Source organism: Notolepis coatsorum (genome assembly GCF_963971535.1).
Source record: "Notolepis coatsorum genome assembly, chromosome: 8".
Taxonomy (NCBI): Eukaryota; Metazoa; Chordata; class Actinopteri; order Aulopiformes; family Paralepididae; genus Notolepis; species Notolepis coatsorum.
In genome coordinates this window covers 17093492-17118284 of record NC_140172.1, presented here as the reverse complement: position 1 = coordinate 17118284, position 24793 = coordinate 17093492, and the positions used below count along the sequence as shown (strand labels likewise).

General features: G+C 45.4%; 1 protein-coding gene across 1 annotated transcript in view; it reads right to left on the bottom strand.

Moving 5' to 3' along the window:
* The window catches only part of LOC311233810 (uncharacterized protein), a 124864-nt gene that overhangs the window by 18585 nt on the left and 81486 nt on the right, over window positions 1-24793 (bottom strand). The window contains exons 5-6 of the mRNA XM_084320834.1: window positions 22128-22267; window positions 20832-20976 (exon numbers count right to left, since the gene is read on the bottom strand). Coding sequence (XP_084176960.1) covers window positions 20832-20976; window positions 22128-22267 — 285 coding nt within the window. The remainder of the gene's footprint in view (window positions 1-20831; window positions 20977-22127; window positions 22268-24793) is intronic.

The following is a 24793-nucleotide window of genomic DNA, read 5'->3' as shown; positions in this document are numbered from 1 at the left end:
CGTGTGGATATGTACACTGGATAACCTACCCGACGACTACAGAGCCCTTTTCGGCTGGATTATATTTGCTTTGGTCCTGTATCTGATGGAGCGGAGAATCGTCTACACCCACAACTGTGTGGGATTTACCCTGTGAGGAGCATCGTCGAGCCCGCCTCTAGGACGCCTGAGGCTGGTTAGCTTTCCTTCATGCTGCACTGCATACCGGAGAATAGCTGTTGTTCGTCTGCGGATCAAGAGATTATTGCACTGTCTCCTGTACCTGGAGTCTCCTTATTCTTCGTTGACCCAGACTTTCGTTACCGACAAATCCTCTCCCCTGCTGGCCTACAACCGGAGGGACCCTACTAGTATCTCCCGCTGCCCTACTAGTGTACCATAGATATAATTCCTATGATACAGGTGGTATTCATTATCTCCTGCGTAATATTCTAATGGACTTACGCTCTTGACCTATTCATGCACATTCTTCGCCTTACAAGCGCGACTCTAATTCTCAAGTAATGTAAGATAATCTTCGTGCTGCTAATAAATATTATTCTAACCAAGATTTGTTGTGGAACCGTGTCATTGTGGAGGTGTTCATCTCATATACCTGTGTACTGTATGGCCAGTAGTAATGTACATAAGACAGTAGTGGTTTAATGATACCATACTTATTCAATACAGTCAGGGAATTGTACCCCTCAGTTACAATTGGTCCTTCGAGCCGGAGGGTAACTAGCGTAATATTAATTTAATATTAATATTGACATGGCCAATGATGAACACTCCACAAACGGTTCTCCTAAGCTAGATCGCCCGCAGCGCAGACGGCAACCACCTCATTACCTAGAGGACTACGCTGCCAGTCTACTACCTAGCTTTATACAGACGTTAAACGCGGAAAAAGCGGATAGTAAAAGTATGCCAAACCCTACCGACCAGGCGACCCCGCCAGTAGAGACCCTAGTGGGTTCTAACGTAACTGACCAAGCTCACGGGGGGGACCAGGAGGGACCTGACATGACTTTACCCCCCGCCAACGTCGACGAGGCAGTCCCCGGAGAGCTCCAGGATAAAGAAAGCCCTCCAGGGACGGAGCCCGACCCACCACCAGAAGAGACGCGCACCCAGGAGATGGACCTCCTCGGAGCGCGACAGGAGAACGGATCTCCAACGAGCACTGCCAGAAGCCGATCACCTCCATCAGTGTCTTCCCCCAGCGAGGCGGACAAGATGCTGGCGCAGGCCTTTATCGCCACCCTGGCAGCCTCCACTGAACGCGATCGACTCCAAGCACAGACGCTTAGCGAGCGCGAACATTCTTCCATGGAACAAGAGCGCCTCCGCGCGCAACACCAAAGTGAGCGCGAACACTCTACCATGGAAAGAGACCGCCTGCAGGCTCAACAACTAAGTGAGCGCGAACAATCTGCAGACCAAAGAGAACGCTTCCACGCGCAACTCCAAGCGCAAGCCCTTAGTGAACGCGAACACTCTGCGATCGAGCGAGAGCGCTTCCAGGCGCAGCAACGGAGTGATGACGACCGCATACGCCTAGAGACTAGACGCCTCCAGACGGAAGAGAATATGGAAAGAGACCGCGCCGAAGCCCAGCGCGCCGCCGCCGATGCACAGCGCGGAGCCGCCAATGCACAGCGCGACGCAGCCCAAGCCCAGCGCGAAGCAGAGCGCGACCTCGCTCACATCAAGCGTGAAGCCGAGCGCGACCGATTACAAGCGCAGATAATGGAGCAACTGATTGCCAGGGTAACCCCCCCTCCCTCCGCACGGAGCTCCAGGGCCTCGTCAAGACAAGGGTCTAGGGCACCCTCCCCTACCCGATCAAGCGACCCTGAGCCCGGCCAACAGAGAGAGCCTATACCCCTCTCCGAACCCCTTACCCGACCGGTCCATGTGAGACCCAGCAACAGGGAAGAACCGGCCTACGCAGCTGAGAGACTAAATAGAAGATTACAGGATCTAGATGACCTGGCAGAGGAAGAAGAAGAGGGAGAGGAGGAAAGTCAAGCCCAACAGCAGCATCGTACTCCACAGGACCAGGAGGTCCAGTACAGCCCAGACTTTACCCCCGCGGCTCTGCGCTACAGACCCCCGACTCAATTCACGGGTGAGCTTGACGCACGACCAGCCCCGAGTAACAGCACCTGGGTACGCGGGCCTTGGTACCCGACAGGTACCAGCCCACCACGACAAGTAAGAGGAGACTCGCCTAGGAGGCCTCTCCTCCAACGCTCACCGATGTGCCAGCCATCCATGGCATCGTACCTTGGCACACCGACGTTCCCGGACTTCACACACGAGAACAGAGCACAGTACACAGAGCTACGAATGTGCTTAGAGACAATGATGTCCGATGTACCAGATGAACCGTACAAGTATGCTATCCTACTCAAGCACCTGAAGGTGCCCAGAGCGCACAATATAGCGCTGGCATATTCCACCTCTACTACCCCATACACCGCGGCTCTAGCAGCCCTCGACCAACGTTATGGACGCATATGGGACTACGTAATACAAGAGATAAGGAATATTGACCGTCTACCCCCAGCCACAGACAATCGCGCATTAGATGACCTGTCTATCAAGGTACAATCCCTGGTAGGGATGCTGGGGGCACAAAAGGAAAAGGGTATGCACGAACTGTACGCAAACTCTAATGTTGAGAGGATATTAGAGAAGCTTCCGCCCGCCCGACAAGAGCGCTTCAGGTGGCAAAGAGACCACCGTGATCCTAACGGTCCCGAGCCATCCCTCCTAGACCTAGCCGACTTCCTGGCGAGAGAAGTCAACAGCCTACGATTGGATACGTTCGTGCGGAGCGCGCCAAGCTCCAGAGAGGGACCTAGGAGAGCAAACGATGGCCGCAGGCTGGTGACCGTCATGCACCAAGCCGAATCAGTACCGAGCAACAAGAACCACAGTACCCCCTCGATGAAAGAGAAGTGGAAGATTGTATGCCCGTACTGCGAAAAGGAACACTGGCTGTCACACTGTGACACGTTCAAGAAGATGACCGCCGACGAGGTGAGTCAATGGATAAAGTCCAACCGCCGCTGTTACCGATGTGCGCGCAGTCACATGGCAGCCGAGTGCCGCTTAAAGAAGAGGTGTAGTCGATGTGACGGAGCCCACTTGGATGTTTTACATGACAGTAACAGAAGAAAGCCTGCACCCTCAAGCAGCACAAAGGCAAGTGTTATGTACATTGACCCCGCCAGCAGCGGGGGCGCCCGGGTGCTCTTGAAGGTGGTCCGCGTAACATTGAGTTACGAGAACAATGTCATGGACACCTACGCCGTCCTTGACGACGGGTCAGAGAAGACCCTTCTCCTCGCGTCCGCTGCGGCCCAGCTGGGGCTGCGGGGGAGCGAAGAAACGATGACGATTCGGACAATAAGAAGAGACCTGAAGACGATCAAGGGCGAGAACGTCTCCTTCACTATCGCAGCAAGCGGGCAGCCAGAGAGACGGTATAGGATCACTAACGCTTTCACCAGCCAAGACATAGGCCTGTCGCAGTACACCTACCCCATCGCCAAGCTGATGGATAAATATGTGCACCTGCGTCAACTACCTATACCGCTCATAGACGGTGCCACCCCGACCCTGCTGATAGGATCCGACCATGCACACCTCATCGTCCCGATGGACCGGGTCCACACTGGGCCCAGAGGCTGTCCAGCAGCAGTCGAGACCCGCCTAGGATGGACACTACAAGACCCCCTCTCTAGGTCTCCCAACCGAACAGCAGCCACTCGCTGCCTCCACTCCAGAGTGACAGAAGAAGACACCACCCTCCTACAGCACGTTGAGAGGCTATGGACACTAGAGACAATGCCCTTTAAGAACGAAAAGAAACACATTCGTTCCAAGGAAGACATTTATGCTATAGCCCTCCTCGAGCAGGGGACAAAGAGAGTCAAAGTCAACGGAGTGATGAGATACGCAACTCCACTCCTGAGGCGAGAGGGTATGCCTACCTTCCACGCCCCAAAAGAAGCGACCGAGCGGTATCTATCGAACACAGAGCGGCGCCTAGCCAGAGACCCCGCTCAAGCTACTGTGTACCGCGCTGAGATTGACAAGCTAATCACAGCGGGACACAAAGAAAATTGACATTAAAGAGGCCGATCAGACGACCGAATCATGGTACGTGCCGCACCACAAAGTCCACCACAACGGCAAGGATCGGATTGTGTTTAACTGCAGCTACCAGATCGGATCACAAAATCTGAATAAAGAGCTCTTGCCCGGCCCAACACTCGGCCCCTCTCTACTAGGCGTGTTGCTACGTTTCCGCCAGGACAAGGTGGCCATCAGCGGCGACATCAAAGGGATGTTCCTGCAGGTGCGATTAGTGGAAGAGGACAAGCCTCTGCTGCGGTTCTTATGGAGAGAGAGGATCGGGGATGAGCAACCATCCATCTATCAATGGGAAGTCCTCCCTTTCGGAACCACATGCAGCCCATGCTGTGCTACGTTCGCACTGCAAAAACACGTCGCAGAAGACCCAGCAGCTGATGAAGAGGTCCGACAAAGTGTAGGAAATAGTTTCTACATGGACAACTGTCTGCAAAGCGTCTCGACGCCAGAAGAAGCCGAGGCCCTCCTACTCAAGCTCCGCGCCTCCCTGATCAAAGGCGGCTTTGATCTCCGGCAGTGGGCCAGCAGCGACCCTCAAGTACTGCGCAGCCTCTCCCCAGAGGACAAGGCAGCGAGCAGCGAGACCTGGATGGCGACCATCCCAGGAGAAGCCCAAGAAATGACATTAGGACTAGTCTGGCGCTTCAAAACAGACTCGCTCCATTATAAACACACACCCCTGACCAATGAGCAGGGAAGGTCGACTTCACTACCGACCACAAGACGGAGTGTATACAGAACACTCGCCAGACAATATGACCCGTTGGGATGTATTCTACCTTACACCACCAGGGCAAAGATGATTGTGCGAGCGCTATGGGACAAGGACCAGGGCTGGGACGATCCCATACCCGAACACCTTGCCTCCACATGGAGAGAGTGGGAGACAGAACTCAGCTCGCTCCCAGGTGTCAACATACGCCGCAGCTACTTCCCACCCACAGTGAGGCCGGAGACGTGTCAGATGGACCTGCACGTCTTCAGCGACGCCTCCGAAGTAGCCTACGGTTCGGTGGCCTACTTGCGGGCCCGAGAGGAGGGAGGAGAAATACATACTGCCTTCATCCTGGCTCGCTCAAGAATAGCCCCCCGCAAGGAACAATCTATCCTGCGTCTAGAGCTCTGCGCAGCCCTAGCAGGAGCGCAACTCGCCACGTTAATCCAACGTGAACTCACCATCCCGGTGCAAAGAACAATCCTGTGGTCAGACTCCATGACCGTACTCACATGGATCCAGTCCGATTCGTGTAGATACAAGGTCTTCGTGGGAGTCAGAATCACAGAGATCCAAGAGTTAACAGAAGCAGCATGCTGGAGGTATGTGGACACAAAACAGAACCCAGCTGACGTCATCACACAGGGAATGTCCCTGGATGACCTCACCCGTCACAATCTCTATAGTGACGGTCCCGAGTTCCTCAAGCTCCCGGAAGAAGAGTGGCCTACACCCACCCCACGGGAGGCGAGTGAAGAGGAGGCAGAGAAGAAGAAATCTATGTTCTGTGGGTTGACACACACTCGTCCCCACAGATCCCAACATAGACGACTGCCTCACCCTTGAGAGTGCGCAGTTAAAGACATTCCTGTGGCACCACCCAGAGGTTCCGTCCACTACTGACATTACTGCAGCTAACTACGAAGAAGCAGAACTCCTTCTGCTACAGCGAGCCCAAAGAGACTCGTTCCCCGACGAGCTAGACTGTCTGCAGGGATCAAAGCCAGTCCCGTCAGACAGCAGACTGCTCCACTTAGCCCCTGAGAGCGACGCCCATAATCTCATCAGAGTGGGTGGTCGTCTGAGGAGAGCCCCAGACTTAACGGATGACGTCAAGTACCCGATAGTCTTAAACAGCCGACACAAGGTCACAGAGCTCATCATAAAGAAATACGACGAGGACGTGCACCACGCCGGGGCAGAGAGAGTCTTCGCGGAGATCAGACGTCGCTATTGGATACTGCAAGGAAGAGAAGAAGTACGACGCTTCCAGCGGACTTGTCTAGACTGTCGTAAATGGCGAGCACAGCCCAGTATGCCCCGGATGGCTGACCTACCCCCCTGTCGCATCCGACTCGGCGACAAGCCTTTTCACTCCACTGGTATGGACTGTTTTGGCCCGCTGTATGTAAAGAAAGGAAGAGGGACGGAGAAGCGGTGGGGTATTGTATTCAAATGCATGACCACCCGAGCGATACACATAGAACTCCTTCCAACCATGAGTACGGACTCATTCCTTATGGCCTTCCGGAGATTCACATCGCGGAAAGGAAAACAGTCTATATTATTGTCTGATCACGGGACAAACTTCAAAGGCGGAGAAATAGAGCTGAGAGAGAGCTTCCAAGCTATGGGCCCAGAACTTAAGACCCACCTCGCTCCATCTCAGATTGACTTCCAGTTTAACCCCCCGAATGCACCTCACTTCGGTGGAACTTGGGAACGAGAAGTACGTTCAATAAAGACAGCCCTGTACGCCGTGCTTGGGGCCCAGACCGTGGCGGAGGAAGTCCTAACGACAGTCCTCACGGAGATCGAGGGAGTATTGAACTCAAAGCCCCTCGGTTACGTCTCAAGTGACGTAGCAGATGTCGACCCAGTCACCCCCAACACTCTCTTGATGGGGCGGCTGGACCCCGCGCTACCACAGACAGTGTACAGGCCTGAAGAAGCGAATGGACGAAGGATGTGGAGGTACAGTCAAGTATTGGCTGACAAGTTTTGGAACAGTTTCCTCCTCCACTATCTACCGTCTCTACAGACCCGCCAGAAATGGGTGAAAGAAAGAGACAATTTGACCGAAGGTACAGTCGTCATGATTATCGACCAGTCACTACCCCGAGCTATGTGGCCGGCCGGCCGCGTAAGCAAAGTGATCACTGGTGCCGACGGAAAGGTCAGAGCGGCAGAAGTGCTCGTCCAAGGGCGGACATACACCCGACCCGTGGCGAGGCTGATAGAGTTGCCAAGGCTCCCAGACTCTCTTGATGACGACCATGACCCCCTGACTTTGTGAACTGCCCTACCCTCACAACGGACATTGAGTAGTGGACAGTGCGGTTAATCTGTCTCTGCTTATCTAATTAGGTGCGGACTAATTAGGAGGCGGCTGTTACGAAGGATCAGATTAAACCGAATATATATATTTATTACTTGATATATATTGCATAGTATTTGTATATCGTCTGATATCCCTTGTGTATTCTTTGTACATATACACGGAATATCCCTTTTACCTAGTACAGACCATAATATTTCGTTCTCCTATTGGACAGCAATCCCCTAGGCGCCACGGCCATACCCCCAAGGTCTAGTTCAAAGTCACCGCCAAAGACATGCCTGGACATGACCGGCTCTGCGCAAGAATACGAGACAGAAATAAGGCTGGTACTAGATTGTTCACCTAACGTATAAATACGGCGCAGGTGAATACAGAAGTATGTTACCCAATAAGTTGAAGCCTCACACCACGATACAACGTGCTGTGAAGTGGGCCCGTTTTGCCCCGAAATAGAGCCTTGAGACCGCGTGCGAATTAATAGCTGAAGTATCAGAGTTTAACGCTGTACCGTCGAGTTCGACCTATTCTATTATTCAGTAATAGTCTATTTAAGTATAGTGTATCGTGCGGCTACCGTTCTACAGTGACCAGCATTACCAGCGCTTCCTCGTACCTAGCTAGTGCGCTTATCCAGGCTGGGCGGCTTAACCTGGTGCCGTCATCCGAGGAGCCCTAGACGAGGACCGTGTGGATATGTACACTGGATAACCTACCCGACGACTACAGAGCCCTTTTCGGCTGGATTATATTTGCTTTGGTCCTGTATCTGATGGAGCGGAGAATCGTCTACACCCACAACTGTGTGGGATTTACCCTGTGAGGAGCATTGTCGAGCCCGCCTCTAGGACGCCTGAGGCTGGTTAGCTTTCCTTCATGCTGCACTGCATACCGGAGAATAGCTGTTGTTCGTCTGTGGATCAAGAGATTATTGCACCGTCTCCTGTACCTGGAGTCTCCTTATTCTTCGTTGACCCAGACTTTCGTTACCGACAAATCCTCTCCCCTGCTGGCCTACAACCGGAGGGACCCTACTAGTATCTCCCGCTGCCCTACTAGTGTACCATAGATATAATTCCTATGATACAGGTGGTATTCATTATCTCCTGCGTAATATTCTAATGGACTTACGCTCTTGACCTATTCATGCACATTCTTCGCCTTACAAGCGCGACTCTAATTCTCAAGTAATGTAAGATAATCTTCGTGCTGCTAATAAATATTATTCTAACCAAGATTTGTTGTGGAAGTGTTCATCTCATATACCTGTGTACTGTATGGCCAGTAGTAATGTACATAAGACAGTAGTGGTTTAATGATACCATACTTATTCAATACAGTCAGGGAATTGTACCCCTCAGTTACAGTTGTGTATATTGAATAATGCCGTATGACCAAACATCATATGGCCATAGTCCTTATTGTATATTTTTGTAAATAATAAATGGGTTTGTGCCAAATCCCAAAAGCGACAATGTCTGTTAACCTCTTAACCTGCACCCTCAAAATTGGCCATTTTAGTTTTAGTTTTTGAGGACTGCATACTTTTTTTGCAAACCAAAACAACATACTTTATACTTATAGCACATGCATGAGCCTGGTCTCTTTTGAAAGAGGACATTCTGAAGTTTCTGATTCCAGAAAGAGAATTCACTTTTAGTTCATTCACTCATTCAGCGCCAGCGATTACCCCCATCCCTGTAGTCAATGGGCCACGCTTTAAAAGATGGGCATTTTCACTGTGCGTCACGATGTTTGCAGAGCTATATCTATATTCTATATTATAGCAATGGAGACACTATGGCTCATTTGACAGTCATTATCTCTCGTCCAACATGTAAAAAAAATTGTTAATTTCTCTCATGTATACGTTTGCGTGTTATCCCATGGTGAATATTGTATAGTTTCAGAGTGATCTGGGCTAATTCCTGGAAGCAGAGTTATGGAGCGTTATGTGCATTTTGCGAAAGTCGTTCGCGTCTCCTACGTAGGAAGGCGCTGATCTGCCACCGCCCGCCCACAATCAACTGTGATACGTTGAAATTATGATCAAAACGGAGCGAGTGGAAATAATGCAGAAGCGGTTTCCCTGTCAGACAGCACTTCCTAACAAGAGAGGGAGAGAGAGAGAGAGAGAGAGAGAGACAGGAAGTCATGCACAAGATGAGCTCCTGATTTAATATCTAACTTGTGATTGTTAAGAGAGAGATAAACATTTTGGACAAGATAAATACCATCACAAAGAAGGCTGTTATATTATATATATATATACACATGTAGCTGGGAACCTCAGTGTGTGTCTATTTAGCTAACTTTGACCTGCTAGCTAGCTAACAGTACTGGCTAACTAGCTAGCTCCAACCTACACAGGCTGTTTCCTACACCTTGAGTCTCAGCCTCCAAACCAAAAGAAAATAATAACACACTGCAAAGAGCAAATCGATTTTTATATCAAACCAGGTAGGAAATATAACTGTAAGCTATAAAGCTGAAATGAATGTACTTTATATTGTTAGCTACTAGCTTAAAAAGATCGTTTTTGCTAGCTAGAAGACTGCTTCTATAGCATATTTAGCTAGGAAACCTCAGGATAGGTTTACATATCCACCATAAATAAGGCTGCTATATCTGTATAGATCATATTTAGCTGGACAACCTCAGGGTGGGCTAGCTAGAAAAAGATCGTTTTTGCTAGCTAGAAGACTGTTTCTATAGCATATTTAGCTAGGAAACGTCAGGATAGGTTTACATATCCACCATAAATAAGGCTGCTATATCTGTATAGATCATATTTAGCTGGACAACCTCAGGGTGGGCTAGCTAGAAAAAGATCGTTTTTGCTAGCTAGAAGACTGTTTCTATAGCATATTTAGCTAGGAAACCCCCAGGATAGGTTTACATATCCACCATAAATAAGGCTGCTATATCTGTATAGATCATATTTAGCTGGACAACCTCAGGGTGGGCTAGCTAGAAAAAGATCGTTTTTGCTAGCTAGAAGACTGTTTCTATAGCATATTTAGCTAGGAAACCCCCAGGATAGGTTTACATATCCACCATAAATAAGGCTGCTATATCTGTATAGATCATATTTAGCTGGACAACCTCAGGGTGGGCTTATCTATCAAACTTGGATTTGCTACACAGTCTTTTCCTACACTGAGCCCCAGCCTCAACTTAAATATATATATATATATATATATATATATATATATATATATATATATATATATATATATATATATATATATAAAATAATAGTACAGTGAAAAGAGCAAAGCTATTTTCTAAAGAATAATTTTATTTATCTTTATTTTCTTATCTTATTTAATTTTTTTATTATTAGCTAGTTCAACATCCCATATTTGTTTATCCAGTTGCTATAGCAACATGGACACTGAGACAGCAGCACGGACAGCGGCAGGCCTTTTCCTTCCCTGTTTTTTTGAATATCCAGAAGAGATCAAATCAGAGAACGGGAGAATACAGTTCAGACATAGAGTACAACGAGAATACCCAGAGACTCTATATGCTGACCGCTCTAAAACCACTGGTGTTATTACCAACCTGCTCTTCTTCACCGAGCATGACATTGCATGGCATACAGCCACATCAAAGCACTACAGCTTCGTAATCAAGAGAGGGATCTGCAAGGGAAGACAACTTCAGATCTTTGAGGATGAAGACAAGGACCAGAGAGAAGGTTCCTGACTGTCAACTTTTACCAAAATGGTACGGTCATGGTGCAAGGTAACGAAGCTGCCCTTGGCTCCTTTGGACAGGACTTCCCCACTCTGAAGAAGGGGGCAGCATCTAGAAAGGACACAGGAAGCACTCCGAGCTCTTCCATCACCACAGGCACCCCGACAACAGAGAGCCATCCCCTATTCCTGGTCATAACAACCAGCACCCAGACCACCACACCGTCAGCCTCCTGAGAGACAGACTGGCTCTACTAGAGGTGGAGATCACTGAGCTGAGAGAACAGCAGCTCTCCACCAGCCCCACACCACACCCTGACCTCCAGCAGTGGAAGCACCAGCTGGAGTCTGCTACACAGGAGCTGAAGGAACAGATCTCCAGCGTGCAGAAGGACAACCTGGCCCTCACCACAGAACTTAGGGAAACAAAGGACAACATGGAGCGGGAAATAATGCAGGTGAGAAACGAGATGTCAAAGGAAATATCAGCCATCATGGTGAAGCTGATGTCTACCAGTACAGAACAGCCACAACCCCTCACCCCTCCCAACCCTCCCACCACTGAGCCCCCACCACCCAGCGAGGATGCAGCCGAGAGAGGCCTTCAAGCCCCCAGGGCCCCCTCTTCCCTTAACCCACCCACCACCGAGCCCCCACCACCCAGCGAGGATGCAGCCGAGAGAGGCCTTCTAGCCCCCCGGGCCCCCTCCTCCCACAACCCACCCACCACGAGCCCCCACCACCCAGCGAGGATGCAGCCGAGAGAGACCTTCTAGCCCCCCGGGCCCCCTCCTCCCACAACCCACCCACCACCGAGCCCCCACCACCCAGTGAGGAGGCAGCCGAGAGAGGCTCTCAAGCCCCCCAGGCCCCCTCCTCCCCCAGCATCTCACACAGTCAGCCCACCACCCTGAACAAGGACACTGAGGTTGCTATCCTAATAGACTCAAACGGCAAGTTCATCCAAGAACAAAAACTTTTCCCAAACACAAAAGTGTCCAAAATCTGGTGCCCCACATTAGAGGATGCACTGCAGATCCTTGTGCACCCCGAGTTTGACACACCAGGCCATATTATCATCCACACTGGCACCAACAACCTGCGGGAGGAACGGGAAAAGGTTGGTAGTCTGGTCACCAGAGTAGCAGAGAAAGCAGTTGCGACCTTCCCAGAATCACGCATCACCATCTCAACCTTGCTACCCCGCAAAAACTTTCACCCCAAGACCATCAATAGGGTGAACGCTGACATCACAAGAGGATGTGCCTCACTCCCAAATGTACACGTTGCACATCATATATCCATAACGCCTGATCACCTGTACGACTACACCCACTTAAAAAAGCAGGCAGTGGGCATGTTTACAAAAACACTAAAAGATGTGGCACTGGGCCGTCAAAGCATCCATCTTACACCAGCCAGAGGACCTCCCAGGGACCCCCACTACGCCTCAGACCCCACCAGGAGCCAAATACCTCCCAGGGACCCCCACTACGCCCCAGACCCCACCAGGAGCCAAAGACCTCCCAGGGACCCCCACTACACCTCAGACCCCACCAGGAGCCAAAGACCTCCCAGACATCCATCCAGACCCAGCGCACCCCACAGACCCCACGCTTCACCAGAACATCACCAGCTCCAGCACCACAACCAGACTGGCCCTGGCTACTACCCCTCAACAAACCAGAGACTCTACCAGAACCAAGAGCCTGGCCCTCGGCCCCTTCCCAGCCCACAGCATGGAGAACCACACCAGGCCCCACGCAGCTACGCAGAGGCCCTCCAAGGAAGAGTGAACTCTGAAGGAATGAGTGAGATTAAACAGCTCCTCCAGTACATCTGCACTAAGCTGAACTAGTCTCATAATACACGCACACACACACACACACACACACACTACTCGCATTTACGCACTACTTAATTAAGACAACATTTGTTAGTTAAAAAGAAAAGCTAGTAAAAAGCTGAATTAGTATTGATACTTTATACTGTTGAAAGAATATTTTACATATTGTTCAAAATGCATCAGCTCTAACAATGTTCTCAATAACCAAACACACACATTTACAAAATACAGTACCTCTCTTGACAATCCAGTAGTTACTGTTTTATCTGTTCTACTGTTCTACTGTACCTGTGCCATCTCTCTCGTATAATGAAATCCCTTTCAGTTTGCATGTGGAACATCCAGGGCCTGAAGTCTTCAACCTTTGGGCTGAAGAGTTTAGCCCCGGAACTCAAAACAAACCTTAAAGATGTCGACATCATTATTCTACAGGAGACATGGTGTAAAGCTGACACTGTCACCCACTGCCCCAACGATTATAGAGAAATAATAGTACCATCTCAGAAACACAGCAACATTAATAGAGGTAGAGGATCAGGAGGATTAATCATTTGGTATAAATCCGACCTACATCATCAAATTGACGCCCTAAAAATGGGCAAATATTACATATGGTTAAAACTAAAGAAAGAGCTCCTATTAACAGAAAAGGATTTGTTTATTTGTGCAATATATATCCCCCCCTCCGAATCCCCATACTTCTCAGAGGACATTTTCCCTACCCTTGAGACAGAGACATGCCATTTCCAGGCCCAGGGAAATGTGCTCATCTGTGGGGACACCAACGCACGCACAGGACCACTTGCTGACCTCACAGATCCACAAGGAGACATTTACATCTCAAACGAAAATGTCTCTCACACTTTCACTCTCCCCCACAGGAGCAATAGTGACCAGGTCATCAACAGGAGTGGAAGAGATCTCCTGCAGCTCTGTCAGAGCCTCAGTCTGTACTTTGTCAACGGTAGGGTTCGGGGGGACAGCCTAGGTAGATTCACCTACTGCTCACCTCTTGGCCACAGTACTGTAGATTATATGATCACAGACCTTGACCCTTCCTCCCTCAGCTCATTCACTGTGAAACCACTAACCCCTCTGTCTGATCACAGCCAAATTACCCTGTTTATTAAAAGATCAGACACAACAATGGCACAAACACAAAACAGTAAGCTGTACAATATCAGGAATTCATACAGATGGGACCAAAACAGTGCAGAACAATACCAGAAAGCAACTCATACCCCAATAATCCAAACACTTTTGGATAACTTTCTGGACTCCACATACTCACAGTAAAGAAAGCCTCAACCTAGCAGTAAACAATATTAACAATATATACAGACAAACAGCAAAGGAGGCACAACTGAAATGTACTACAAACAAACCAAAAACTGCAACAAAAAACAGCTGGTTTGATACAGATTGTAAAATCATTAGGAAAAAAATTAGAATGCTATCAAATCAAAAACACAGAGACCCCAATAATGCTGATGTACGCATTCTCTACTGTGAGACCCTAAAACTGTACAAACGTACTCTCAGAACCAAAAAACAACAATATGACAAACAGCAACTGACACTAATTGAGGAGGCAATCAATACAAACAACTTTTGGCAACATTGGAAACACATAAACAAACCACAAAAACAGGAATTGGCTATACAGAACAGTGATATATGGACAACCCATTTTAAAACACTATACCACACTGTTCAAATTGATGGAAACACAGAACAATCTCAAATTCTTGATAAATTGACTAAATTGGAGCTTGCCATAAAAGACAATCAAAACCCATTAGACTCCCCAATTATTGAGCAGGAACTGCTTAAGAAACTACAAACTCTTAAATCAAAAAAGGTTTGTGGACCTGATGGCATCTTGAATGAGATGATGAAAAATATGAACAAGAAATTCCAATTGGCTATATTAAAACTATTCAATTTGGTCCTGAGTGTAGGATATTTTCCTGACACCTGGAATCACGGACTCATAACCCCAATCTATAAAAGCGGATATTATGAATACCAGACTTTTAAACTTCCTTACCAAGCACAATGTCTTGAGTAAAAGCCAAATTGGATTTATACCAAAACACCGCACAACCGATCATATTTACACCCTACATACCCTAATTGATAAACATATAAACCAAAATAAAACCAAAATATATGCCTGTTTTATTGACTTCCAAAAGGCTTTTGATTCTATTTGGCATACAGGACTGTTCTATAAAGTTATAGAGAGTGGTGTAGGGGGTAAAACATATGATATTATTAAATCAATGTACTCTGGTAATATGTGCAGTGTAAAAATTGGCAAAAAAAGAACAGAATTCTTTACCCAAGGGCGAGGCGTTCGTCAGGGCTGCAACCTCAGCCCGGCACTCTTCAATATCTATATTAATGAATTGGCTAATATACTAGAAAAGTCCTCTGCCCCCGGTGTAAGTCTCCACAATCGGGAAGTGAAATGCCTGCTCTTTGCAGATGACCTGGTTGTGTTGTCCCCCACAGCAGACGGCCTACAGCAGAGCCTGGACCTGCTAGAGCATTACTGTCAGACCTGGGCCTTGGCAGTAAACCCCAAAAAGACCAAAATAATGATATTCCAAAAAAGATCCAGATCTCAGGACGTCCTACCAAAGTTCTCAATTGGTACAAAACATGTAGAGTACTGCACACATTACACCTATTTAGGCCTAAAACTAAGTTCAACTGGACATTTTAAGGAAGCAGTCAATGAGCTGAGAGGGAAAGCACGCCGGGCTTTCTACGCCATAAAAAGAAATATACAAACAGAAATACCAATTCGAATCTGGTTAAAATTAATTGAATGTGTTATTGAACAAATTGCACTCTATGGCAGTGAGGTGTGGGGTCCACTTACAAAACAAGACTTTACCCAATGGGACAAACACCCCATTGAGACCCTGCATGCAGAGTTCTGTAAGATTATCCTACATGTCCAGAGGAAAACTACAAACAATGCATGCAGGGCAGAATTAGGCCGTTACCCACTAATACTAAAAATACAAAAAAGAGCAATTAACTTTTGGACACACCTAAAACGAAGTGACCCCCTCTCGTACCATTATCAAGCCCTGCAGTGCCAAGAGCTGAGGAGCATCAGGAACCCCCTTACCCAGCTGGTCCTGAGGCTGAGTCCACAAACCTGCTCTCTTAACACACCTCAGGAACAGAACACGTCACCAATCAGAATAAATCAAATTGCTACACAGCTAAAACAAAACTACATCACCTATTGGAAAACACAAACAAAAGCACAGAGCAAAATGCAGTGCTATCTGGCTCTAAATCGACAGTACACCATAGCAGATTACTTGAGCATGGTGACTGATCAACAACTAAAAAGAACCTTGACAAAATACAGACTGAGTGAGCACAGCCTCGCTGTTGAAAAGGGGAGGCACAGGAAAACCTGGCTCCCTGCAGAGCAAAGGCTATGCAGTCATTGCATCCTCAGTGAGCCTGAAACTGAGTTGCACTTCCTCACCAAATGTGAAAAATATAAAGATATTAGAGAAACGCATTTTAAAAAATTTGAACTAATAACAAAAGGTTTTCTTGCACTACCAGATACAGGAAAACTACCAGTCCTACTAGGGGAGGACTCAACAAGCTGTGAGCTAGCAGCAGCCTATGTTGCTGCCTGCCACAAACTGAGGGACAGTGAGTGACAGTCACCTGACATGTTTATGCCGTAATATTTTATGTTCTATTTTATGATGAACATTTTTGTATATACTATGACATTAATATGTGTTTTGTAATCCATGCTTATGTTATCAACCATTTGCTTTGGCAACATGTACAAGCTGCGTCATGCCAATAAAGCCACTTGAATTGAATTGAATTGAGAGAGAGAGAGAGAGAAAGAGAGAGAGAGACAGATGACTGGCTCATATGGTGAGAGTCTCGGAGCGATCTCTCCTCTCTGTCCCTGCTTTTTACACACACGCTCTCGTCTGTCTGTCTGTCTGTCTGTCTGTCTGTCTGTCTGTCCCAAAGGTATCTGCCAGTGCAGGTGGGTGACTGTCATTCAAAGCGCATTGTGAGTATGGGTGGAGCCCAGCCAAAAACAGCTTGGAATCTGGAAGGGCAGAAAGTGGTCCACCAAAGTACTTGATTAAAAATACATAAAAATTAGGGATGCCCCGATACCGATCACCGATCGTCTTGAGCCATATCGGCCGATACCGATCCGATAGACAGTTTTTGATAATTTTTTTTTAATTTTATATAATTTTTTTTTAAATTGTTTTAATAAAATATATATATATTATATAATTTTTTTTTTGTATCCACTTTTTCTCCCATTTTCTATTTTTCTCCCATCCCAATTTCGTATCATCCAATTCAACCCTCCCCTGTCTCGAACGCTGTTTCTTGCCTCCCACAAGCCGGCTGCAATGTGGACTAAGTCATACATAGCACGAGTCCCCTCCGATACTCGAGGTAACAGCAGTCGCATCTTTTCACCTGCGCTGCGCGATCTTTCAGCGTCAGGGGTCTGCGCTTTGGAGGGGCACCGCCCCCATCGCTTCCTGATTCTGCTGCGCAGGCGCACCAACCGACCTGTAGGAGTCGCTGTGCACAACGCCCAATCCCCACCCATCAGTTTCCCACCCCCTAATACTGCCAATGTGTATTAGTACGGACGACCAGCTAAACTGAAAGCAATGTGGAGCGCTGGGCTCGAACAGGCGAACCCAGCGTCTCCAGTATTTGTGGTGAGCGCCTTGCCCACTGCACCACATAGCCGCCCCATATATTATATAATTAGAGTTGTACTTGTAGTTGTATTATCTGCGAGACATCGCCACCACGCAACAAGTCAAAATGCTCGCTATCTGCAAACAGCTCCACTGTCTGTGTGTACTCGAGTAGCCTCCAGCTACGGCCAGGATTCTCCGGCGCTGCAGCTGCACTCTACTGGTATAAATCACATTCAGCATGCCCTCAGCCCGAATACGCATCGAATCAATGTTATAAGACATTGATATCAGGAGCTATCTGTAGCTACTGCTAGCCGGCTAGATAACGTTAAGACAACGCCTCAGTGAACTATTTAGTTTAGAGCTAACGTGAGCTAACGTGAGCTACCGAGTCAACGGAGGTAACTTATCATGCACTTGACTATTGCTGGAGCATTTGTTGATATCAGCAGCTAGCTATCAGTAGCTAGCCAGCTAGATAACGTTAGACAATGCCTCATGTAGTCACTGGGTCATTTAGTTTAAACAGTAACGTTAGGTAGCCAACGGCTCGGTAGGTAGCCAACATTAGCTCACGTCGCATGCACTACTAGAGCAGACTGTTGCCGGAGGCAGCCTCTTGTTTACATGGGTGCAGGAGGGGCAGGAGGAGAAGGAGGAGCCGTACGCTGCAAGCAGCTCTGTGAGAGAGAAGAGCGAGTGAGAACTTCGCAGAGAATTGGATCATGTTTTCCGTGTCATCGATCGGTTTTGACGATCGGCGAAAATAAAGCATTATCACTGATCACCGATCGCATATTTATACTGATTATCGGCCGATAACGATCGGTGGCCGATCGATCGGGGCATCCCTAATAAAATGAATTTTATTGAAAAAACCTTACAGATGTGTTCCATAGACTCACAGGAATTGTGTAAAATTTACCAAATAGTGAAACAAATTTGCGAAATAGTTCCCCTTTAACTCTTTCAGTGCCAGCAGGGGGCGCACGATTTAGTGCTTGAATGCCCACCATCCACTTCAATGTTAGCGTTAAAAACGCCTAATCTATATTTAAAATTATGGCTATGTGTCTAATCTGCCCGTCGCTTATCAATGACTCATTTTCCAGTCAACATTGTCGAAGCGGATTGTTTTTTTATCGGTTCATTCTCGTTTTATAGCATCTTGAAAAGCCCTCGTTTTCAAGGAAAATAAAAATATTCCATGATAAACGGAATATTCTAGAATACACAAAAACGTTGTCATTTTTCAGCCTATTTATGAATCGTTTTCAAATAAACGCTAGATTATTTATTGATAGTATAATATATCATATCAGATTGCCTATATGGCGTGCATACGTACACATATTATGTCTACGTATGCACGCCATATAGGCAATCTGATATGATATATTTCCTGATCGCTCACACAGCCAAACAGCCACATCACACATAGGGGAAAAGCTTATATCTCAGTGAAAACAGGTCTGATTATCCTAAGACTGGTAAAATAGATTCCTTACCTGAGATCAGATATTATCCAAAAAGATTATTCCAATTCCTGATCGCCATTCCAAAAATCGATCGCTTTTATTGATCCAACGCTACATACTGTAAACACATATTCAACGCTGTTCTGATGGTCCACAATGAATCCGAAAGGGTGCATTACCATCTGGGAGACGATAGGGGGCGGTTTTTTCACATCTGAGATCCTACAGGGGCTGCATACCCACGGTAGACTCGGTTGATGAAATATGAATTCAGATCGCTAATAAAAAAATAAAACGATATTTGTAAAAATAATAATAATCGTGGTGGGCATTCAGGCATTGGGCTGATAAATCACGTTTTGGGCATTCAAAGAGTTAATTATTTTAAAACATTATTTTTTTATTTATTATTATTACTCTTTTGTGTTTCATTTTCTGTGAATATTGCTTTTATTATGTACTGTTGACATTTGTACATTAGTCATTTCTGTAATTGAGGGAAACTTCAAAAGCTTAAGATTTTTAAATAAAGGTTGAAATGAAACATCTGCAACCTTTTAAAAGTGTTAATTGTGGTTTTGCCCGTGTTGGCTTGGCAAAAGATCTCAATGTGAATAATTTTTTAAATAAAGGTTAAATAATTTAATATATATATTAAGGATGGGTATGTATGTTTTATAAAGTATGTACACCTTTTTTTTTATTATTAACACATTGGACGCCAGACCGAGTATAGTCGGGTTAACTCGCCGACACTTGAGCGCCAATCGTGAGTATAGTCGGGTTTTAATCGTTATTTCTTTTATTAGCGATATCCATTCATTTTCATCCATCCAACCTGATGTTATCGTTGGGAATGGGTCCGAGCTCGCAAAAGGGCAAATACCGCAGCCTATCGTCTCCCGGATGGTATTGCACATAATTGGATTGGATTGGCTGGGGATGTGCATAAAAAAAAATAGTCCAGTCCAGGTTTTCCTTCTCGGGCATGCAGTATCGTTATACCACATTGACTGGGGACACTGAGCAGCGTGGATTATGCGTTTTGGATATATAACGTTGGATCAATAAACGCGATCAATATTTGGAATGGCGATCAGGAATTGGATTAATCTTTTTGCAGGACATCAGATTGAGGTAAGGACTCCATGTTACCAATCTTGGGTTAATCAGATGTTTCTTTCACAGCGATCACAACGTGTCTGTGTGTGTGCGTGCCGTTGGGGCCGACCAAGGCACGGATAAGCGATTTGTCAGCCCGCTTCTGTATCGTGTATTGATTAAAGCGGTGGCCATCTAGACCTATATCGGGCATATAGCTCCGGCGCTGAATGTGTTAAGATTTATAAAATAATTTAAATTGTTATGGAAAAAGTATCAAAGCCTTTTTTGTACAGCCTATTTGATGTATTTTTAAATCAGGATTTAGCAGTCCTTTACATTACTGTATATATATCCAGAATTTCTCTTTTCATTGAAGCATCATGGGACATAGCTTTTTTCATTATGCTTTAATGGGACAAGGGTCAATTTAGTAGTAATGGGGAATTGGAAATGGCTGGAAATTGAAATGGCTGGAAATTATTGATGGGCCATGTATTTGTGATATAATGCAAATCTTATATAATAAAAAGATTTGCATTTCCTGTGAGGTTTAAAATAAAGTTAGATTTATTGGAATATGGAGATTTTCTTCAGATTCATCACAGTATTATGTCACCTTGAAAATGATGGTAATGAGAATCATGGAAAAACATGCATAAAAACAATTGGGGATATAGTTTGAACGATCGCCTCGTCTTTGCATGATTTATTTCAAGCATCTGTATGAACACTGAAGATGGATGTACCCTTTAGAGCCTTACCTCCTCCTTCATTCACAGTTCCTTTAAGTCCTGGTGTTTTAATGCAGTCTACCAAGCAGACAGATAGTTCCTTTAGTCCCAACAGAGAGAGGTGACTGCACGACGCCATCTCCTCCACTGTACTGGATATCAGTGTGGCTGTGGCCTAAAAATACCAGATAAAAAACAGTAACAATAAGAGTCTTACAGAGTCTTGTGGTCAGAGTTCTGACCTGGCAGAAGTTTTAATCACCCACAGCAGAAAAAAAGCCTGCCTAATTTTCTATGCTTCAAGACCCAGCATTTAGTGACTACGTCACACTGAGACTAGTTCAACACATCATGTCACTCTGAAGCATTTAGTGACTACTTAAAGAGTCCAAAAATCCAAACTATCCCTTTATCACATGCTCTCTTGGTGTCAGATTTTAGCATTGCGGGAAATCCCCCCCCAAACGCGTTACCCCGTTTTAGCCTGGCATGGCCCGATACCCGTATCAATGCATCCCTGGAAGACAATCGTTCACTAGGTCAAACTTTGAATTTGTTCATAACATATTCACTTATGCTCAACCAATGTATTGGAGTATACACTTTGGTTGGATTGTAATAAGGGGTTAATTTGGAAATTATTTTGATACTGATATCAAATAGATGTCATATCACATTGTAACTGGTATTGGAAAACTCAATACCATAATAATGTCAAAAATAGCAAAAGAGTCTACCCAAAAAGAGTAGATTCCTGAACTCCTACAGTCTACGGTCGCTTTCACACCTGAGCTCTTTGGTCCACCTTAATCGAACCCTGGTTCGTTTCCTCGGATAGTCCGGTTGGTTTTGGGTGGTGTGAAAGCTCATTCGAACTCTGGTGTGGACCAAACAAGTGAACTCTGATGTAGCTCTGTAGCAAAAATGGCCAATATGTGCTCACTTCTATCATTGGAGTGGATGCATCAACTCTGCTTGACTCCAATGGTAGGTATCTCCAGAAACCCTGAAGTCCTGCAGCCACTAGTCAAACCTAAGAAATATATGTGCTGTATTTTGTTCATCCACTAGTCAAACCTAAAAAAAGATATCTGCTGTATTTTGTTCATCCACTAGTCAAACCTAAGAAACATGTGCTGTATTTTGTTCATCCACTAGTCAAACCTAAAATAAGATATGTGCTGTATTTTGTTCATCCACTAGTCAAACCTAGAACCAAAATGTGCTGTATCTTGTTCATCCACTAATCAAACCAAAGAGATATCTGGTGATATGAGATGTTGTTCATATAGCCCAACCCTAAGCATAACAACTGCATAATACCACCTCAGAGAGCATATGGTGTTGGCTAGGACCGGCTATGTGGTCATCTTTCTTGTCTGCAGCCAGTGAAACAGCTCGGACACGTTTGTTGGGGCCGTCACTGAGGTCATTCTTTCCCTGGGACATCTTCACTGGACACAGCTCTGTAAAGTCCATACAGACTAAATCATAATTTAAAGCAGATGAAACATTTCAGTTAGGTTAGGCTGTACTATAGTTATAGCAATTGTACACTAGAAATGTAGTAATGTCATTACTTTTGCAAAAATATGTAATTTCATAAAGTCTATAAAAAGAAGTTTAAGGTTTCTCTGCTCCCAATTTGTCTCTTGCTCGTCTTGTCCATATGCTTGTTTTGATTCTGTATGTGTGTGGGGGGGGGGGGGTGGGGGGGCAAATAAATGTGTATGCTCCTCTCTTACACATCTTTGTAAACAAACTACTGCTTTCTAGCGCTGCCTCTTTAGAGTTGCTTGCCTGTCTGCATGTTTTGTTTTCAGTATTTTATTGACAAATAAGCATCTTCATCTTTGCTGGCAGTGATGCTGAAGTGTAAACAGAGTCAGACAGTCAATGTCCGCTTTTGGCGTTAGCTTGCTGCTCCCTTGGCTAGAAAAGCCATCCTAGCCATCTAATATTACAACTAGGGCTGTCAAAATTAATGCTTTAACTCTGGAGATTAATTAAAATTCTTTAAAGCGTTACATTTTTTTTATCTAGATTAACCTATGGAGTGAAACATTTTCAATATAATATAAGAAAGAGGTCTAGCTGAGTCAATGTTGATGGTTGTTGAACATTTGTATTTCACAGGAGATAAACTGTATTAAAAGAAAGCCATTAAAATAGTATTTGAATCTAAATATACTGCGTGTTGATTTTACATTAATTCCATGATTTTACTCAAGTAAATATCTGTTACAAGCTTCGGTCTTAAGTAGAAAAATGCGATTTTTAATCTAGATTAATTGCAGAAAATTGTGAGATTAATTAGTTAAATTGTTTTAATCTATTGACAGCACTAATTACAACTAATGTTAGCTAAATACTAGGGGTGGGGGGAAAATCGATACGTAGTAGTATCGCGATACTTTGCGTGGCGATACTGTATCGATACAGGGACGCCAAGTATCGATATTTAATAATTCATAAAAAAAAAAGATTTTGGAAGTTGCATTGTTCATTTCAATACCTGTAATAGTACAGTAGTCCACACACACATGGAATATGACCGTAATACAAAGAGTTCAGTTTGTCAGGTACATGCAACACAGATTACAGTGTTTACATCTGTCTGCTTGAGAAAATACCATGTTCTGCAATAAAAATGATTGAAGTGAAATTTATTTGTTGTTTCTAGAGCTGAAATGGAAATGATCATCCATGCTTTTATTTCATCACGCCTGGACTATTGCAATAAAATGTTTACCTGTCTGGATAAATCTGTGCTAAAGCGCTTGCAAATCATTCAAAATGCAGCGGCAAAGCTTTTAACTGGGACAAGTAGGCGTGCCCACATCACCCCCATTTTATCCACTCTACATTGGCTCCCCATTAATTATAGTGTCCATTTTAAAATTCTTGTTTTAACTTTTAAAGCCCTCCAAGGTAAATCCCCTGTGTACATTTTTTATTTACTGCGTCCCTACTCCCCCAGTAGTGCACTTAGGTCCTCCCACCAAAATCTCCTGGTTGTCCGATGGTCCCATAGTTCCTAGCGAACAATCGAATCGAAACTGAATGTGGCATCGCCAAAGAAGAAATCCCTTCCAATAAGTTTAAGCCGCTAATTTTGCTCTGCAAGAAGAACGGAGCAGGTCCATCTTATGACAACGACGTCTGATGTGGAGAGATGATAAGAGACCATAGCCGATTAAATTAAGTCTGATCTGGCAGTGATGATTGACGGGGACACTTCTAACGTTCAGCCATGCATTAGGTGAGTAGCCCACTATTAGGACGTTTCAATACTGTCTAGTGTCTACTTAAATTTCCCTCCGGGGATCAATAAAGTATCAACCTATCTAATAATGAGACAATATGCAAATAAGATAATACTAATAATAGTCACGGTTCCCCGTATGAAAGTGGCTTGCAACTTACTGCTGGTAAAATCACTGTTTATTTCTCGTTTTGCATAGTATTACATTCCTCTTCTATAAACAATCAAAGTCCTACCGTAAGAGCCTCATACGGGTCAATTAAACCTTTTTGATTAGAGTCTTTCCTTCGAGCTAAGTTGAACTGAACATTTCACTGTCAAAAGCGCAAACTTAAACAAGGTTGCGTCGCAACACGGTTTTCAAAATAAAGGTCACATATACAAATACCATAGTAGGCCTCTCAATTCTTGTAAAAAAAAGTCCCGGATATACATAAACATTAATTGGCATTGATCACTTTAGGCACACCCTGAAACCAGTAACATCACAAATATGAAGCGGGTAATTACCCATAAAAATAATAAACCTTTCATGGGGTTATTTACAATAATAATAATTAATTTGATTTATAAAGCACTTTTCATTGTGAAACAAAGGTATGCAGAGTTTCTTGTCCTGGGCATTCAAGGAGGTAAAAAGGAATTAAGCTTGGGCAGTGAAAGTGTTAATGGGGAATTTCTTAGCTTTTTTGACAACGTTAACACCGAAGCAGCCAGACGCTTGGAC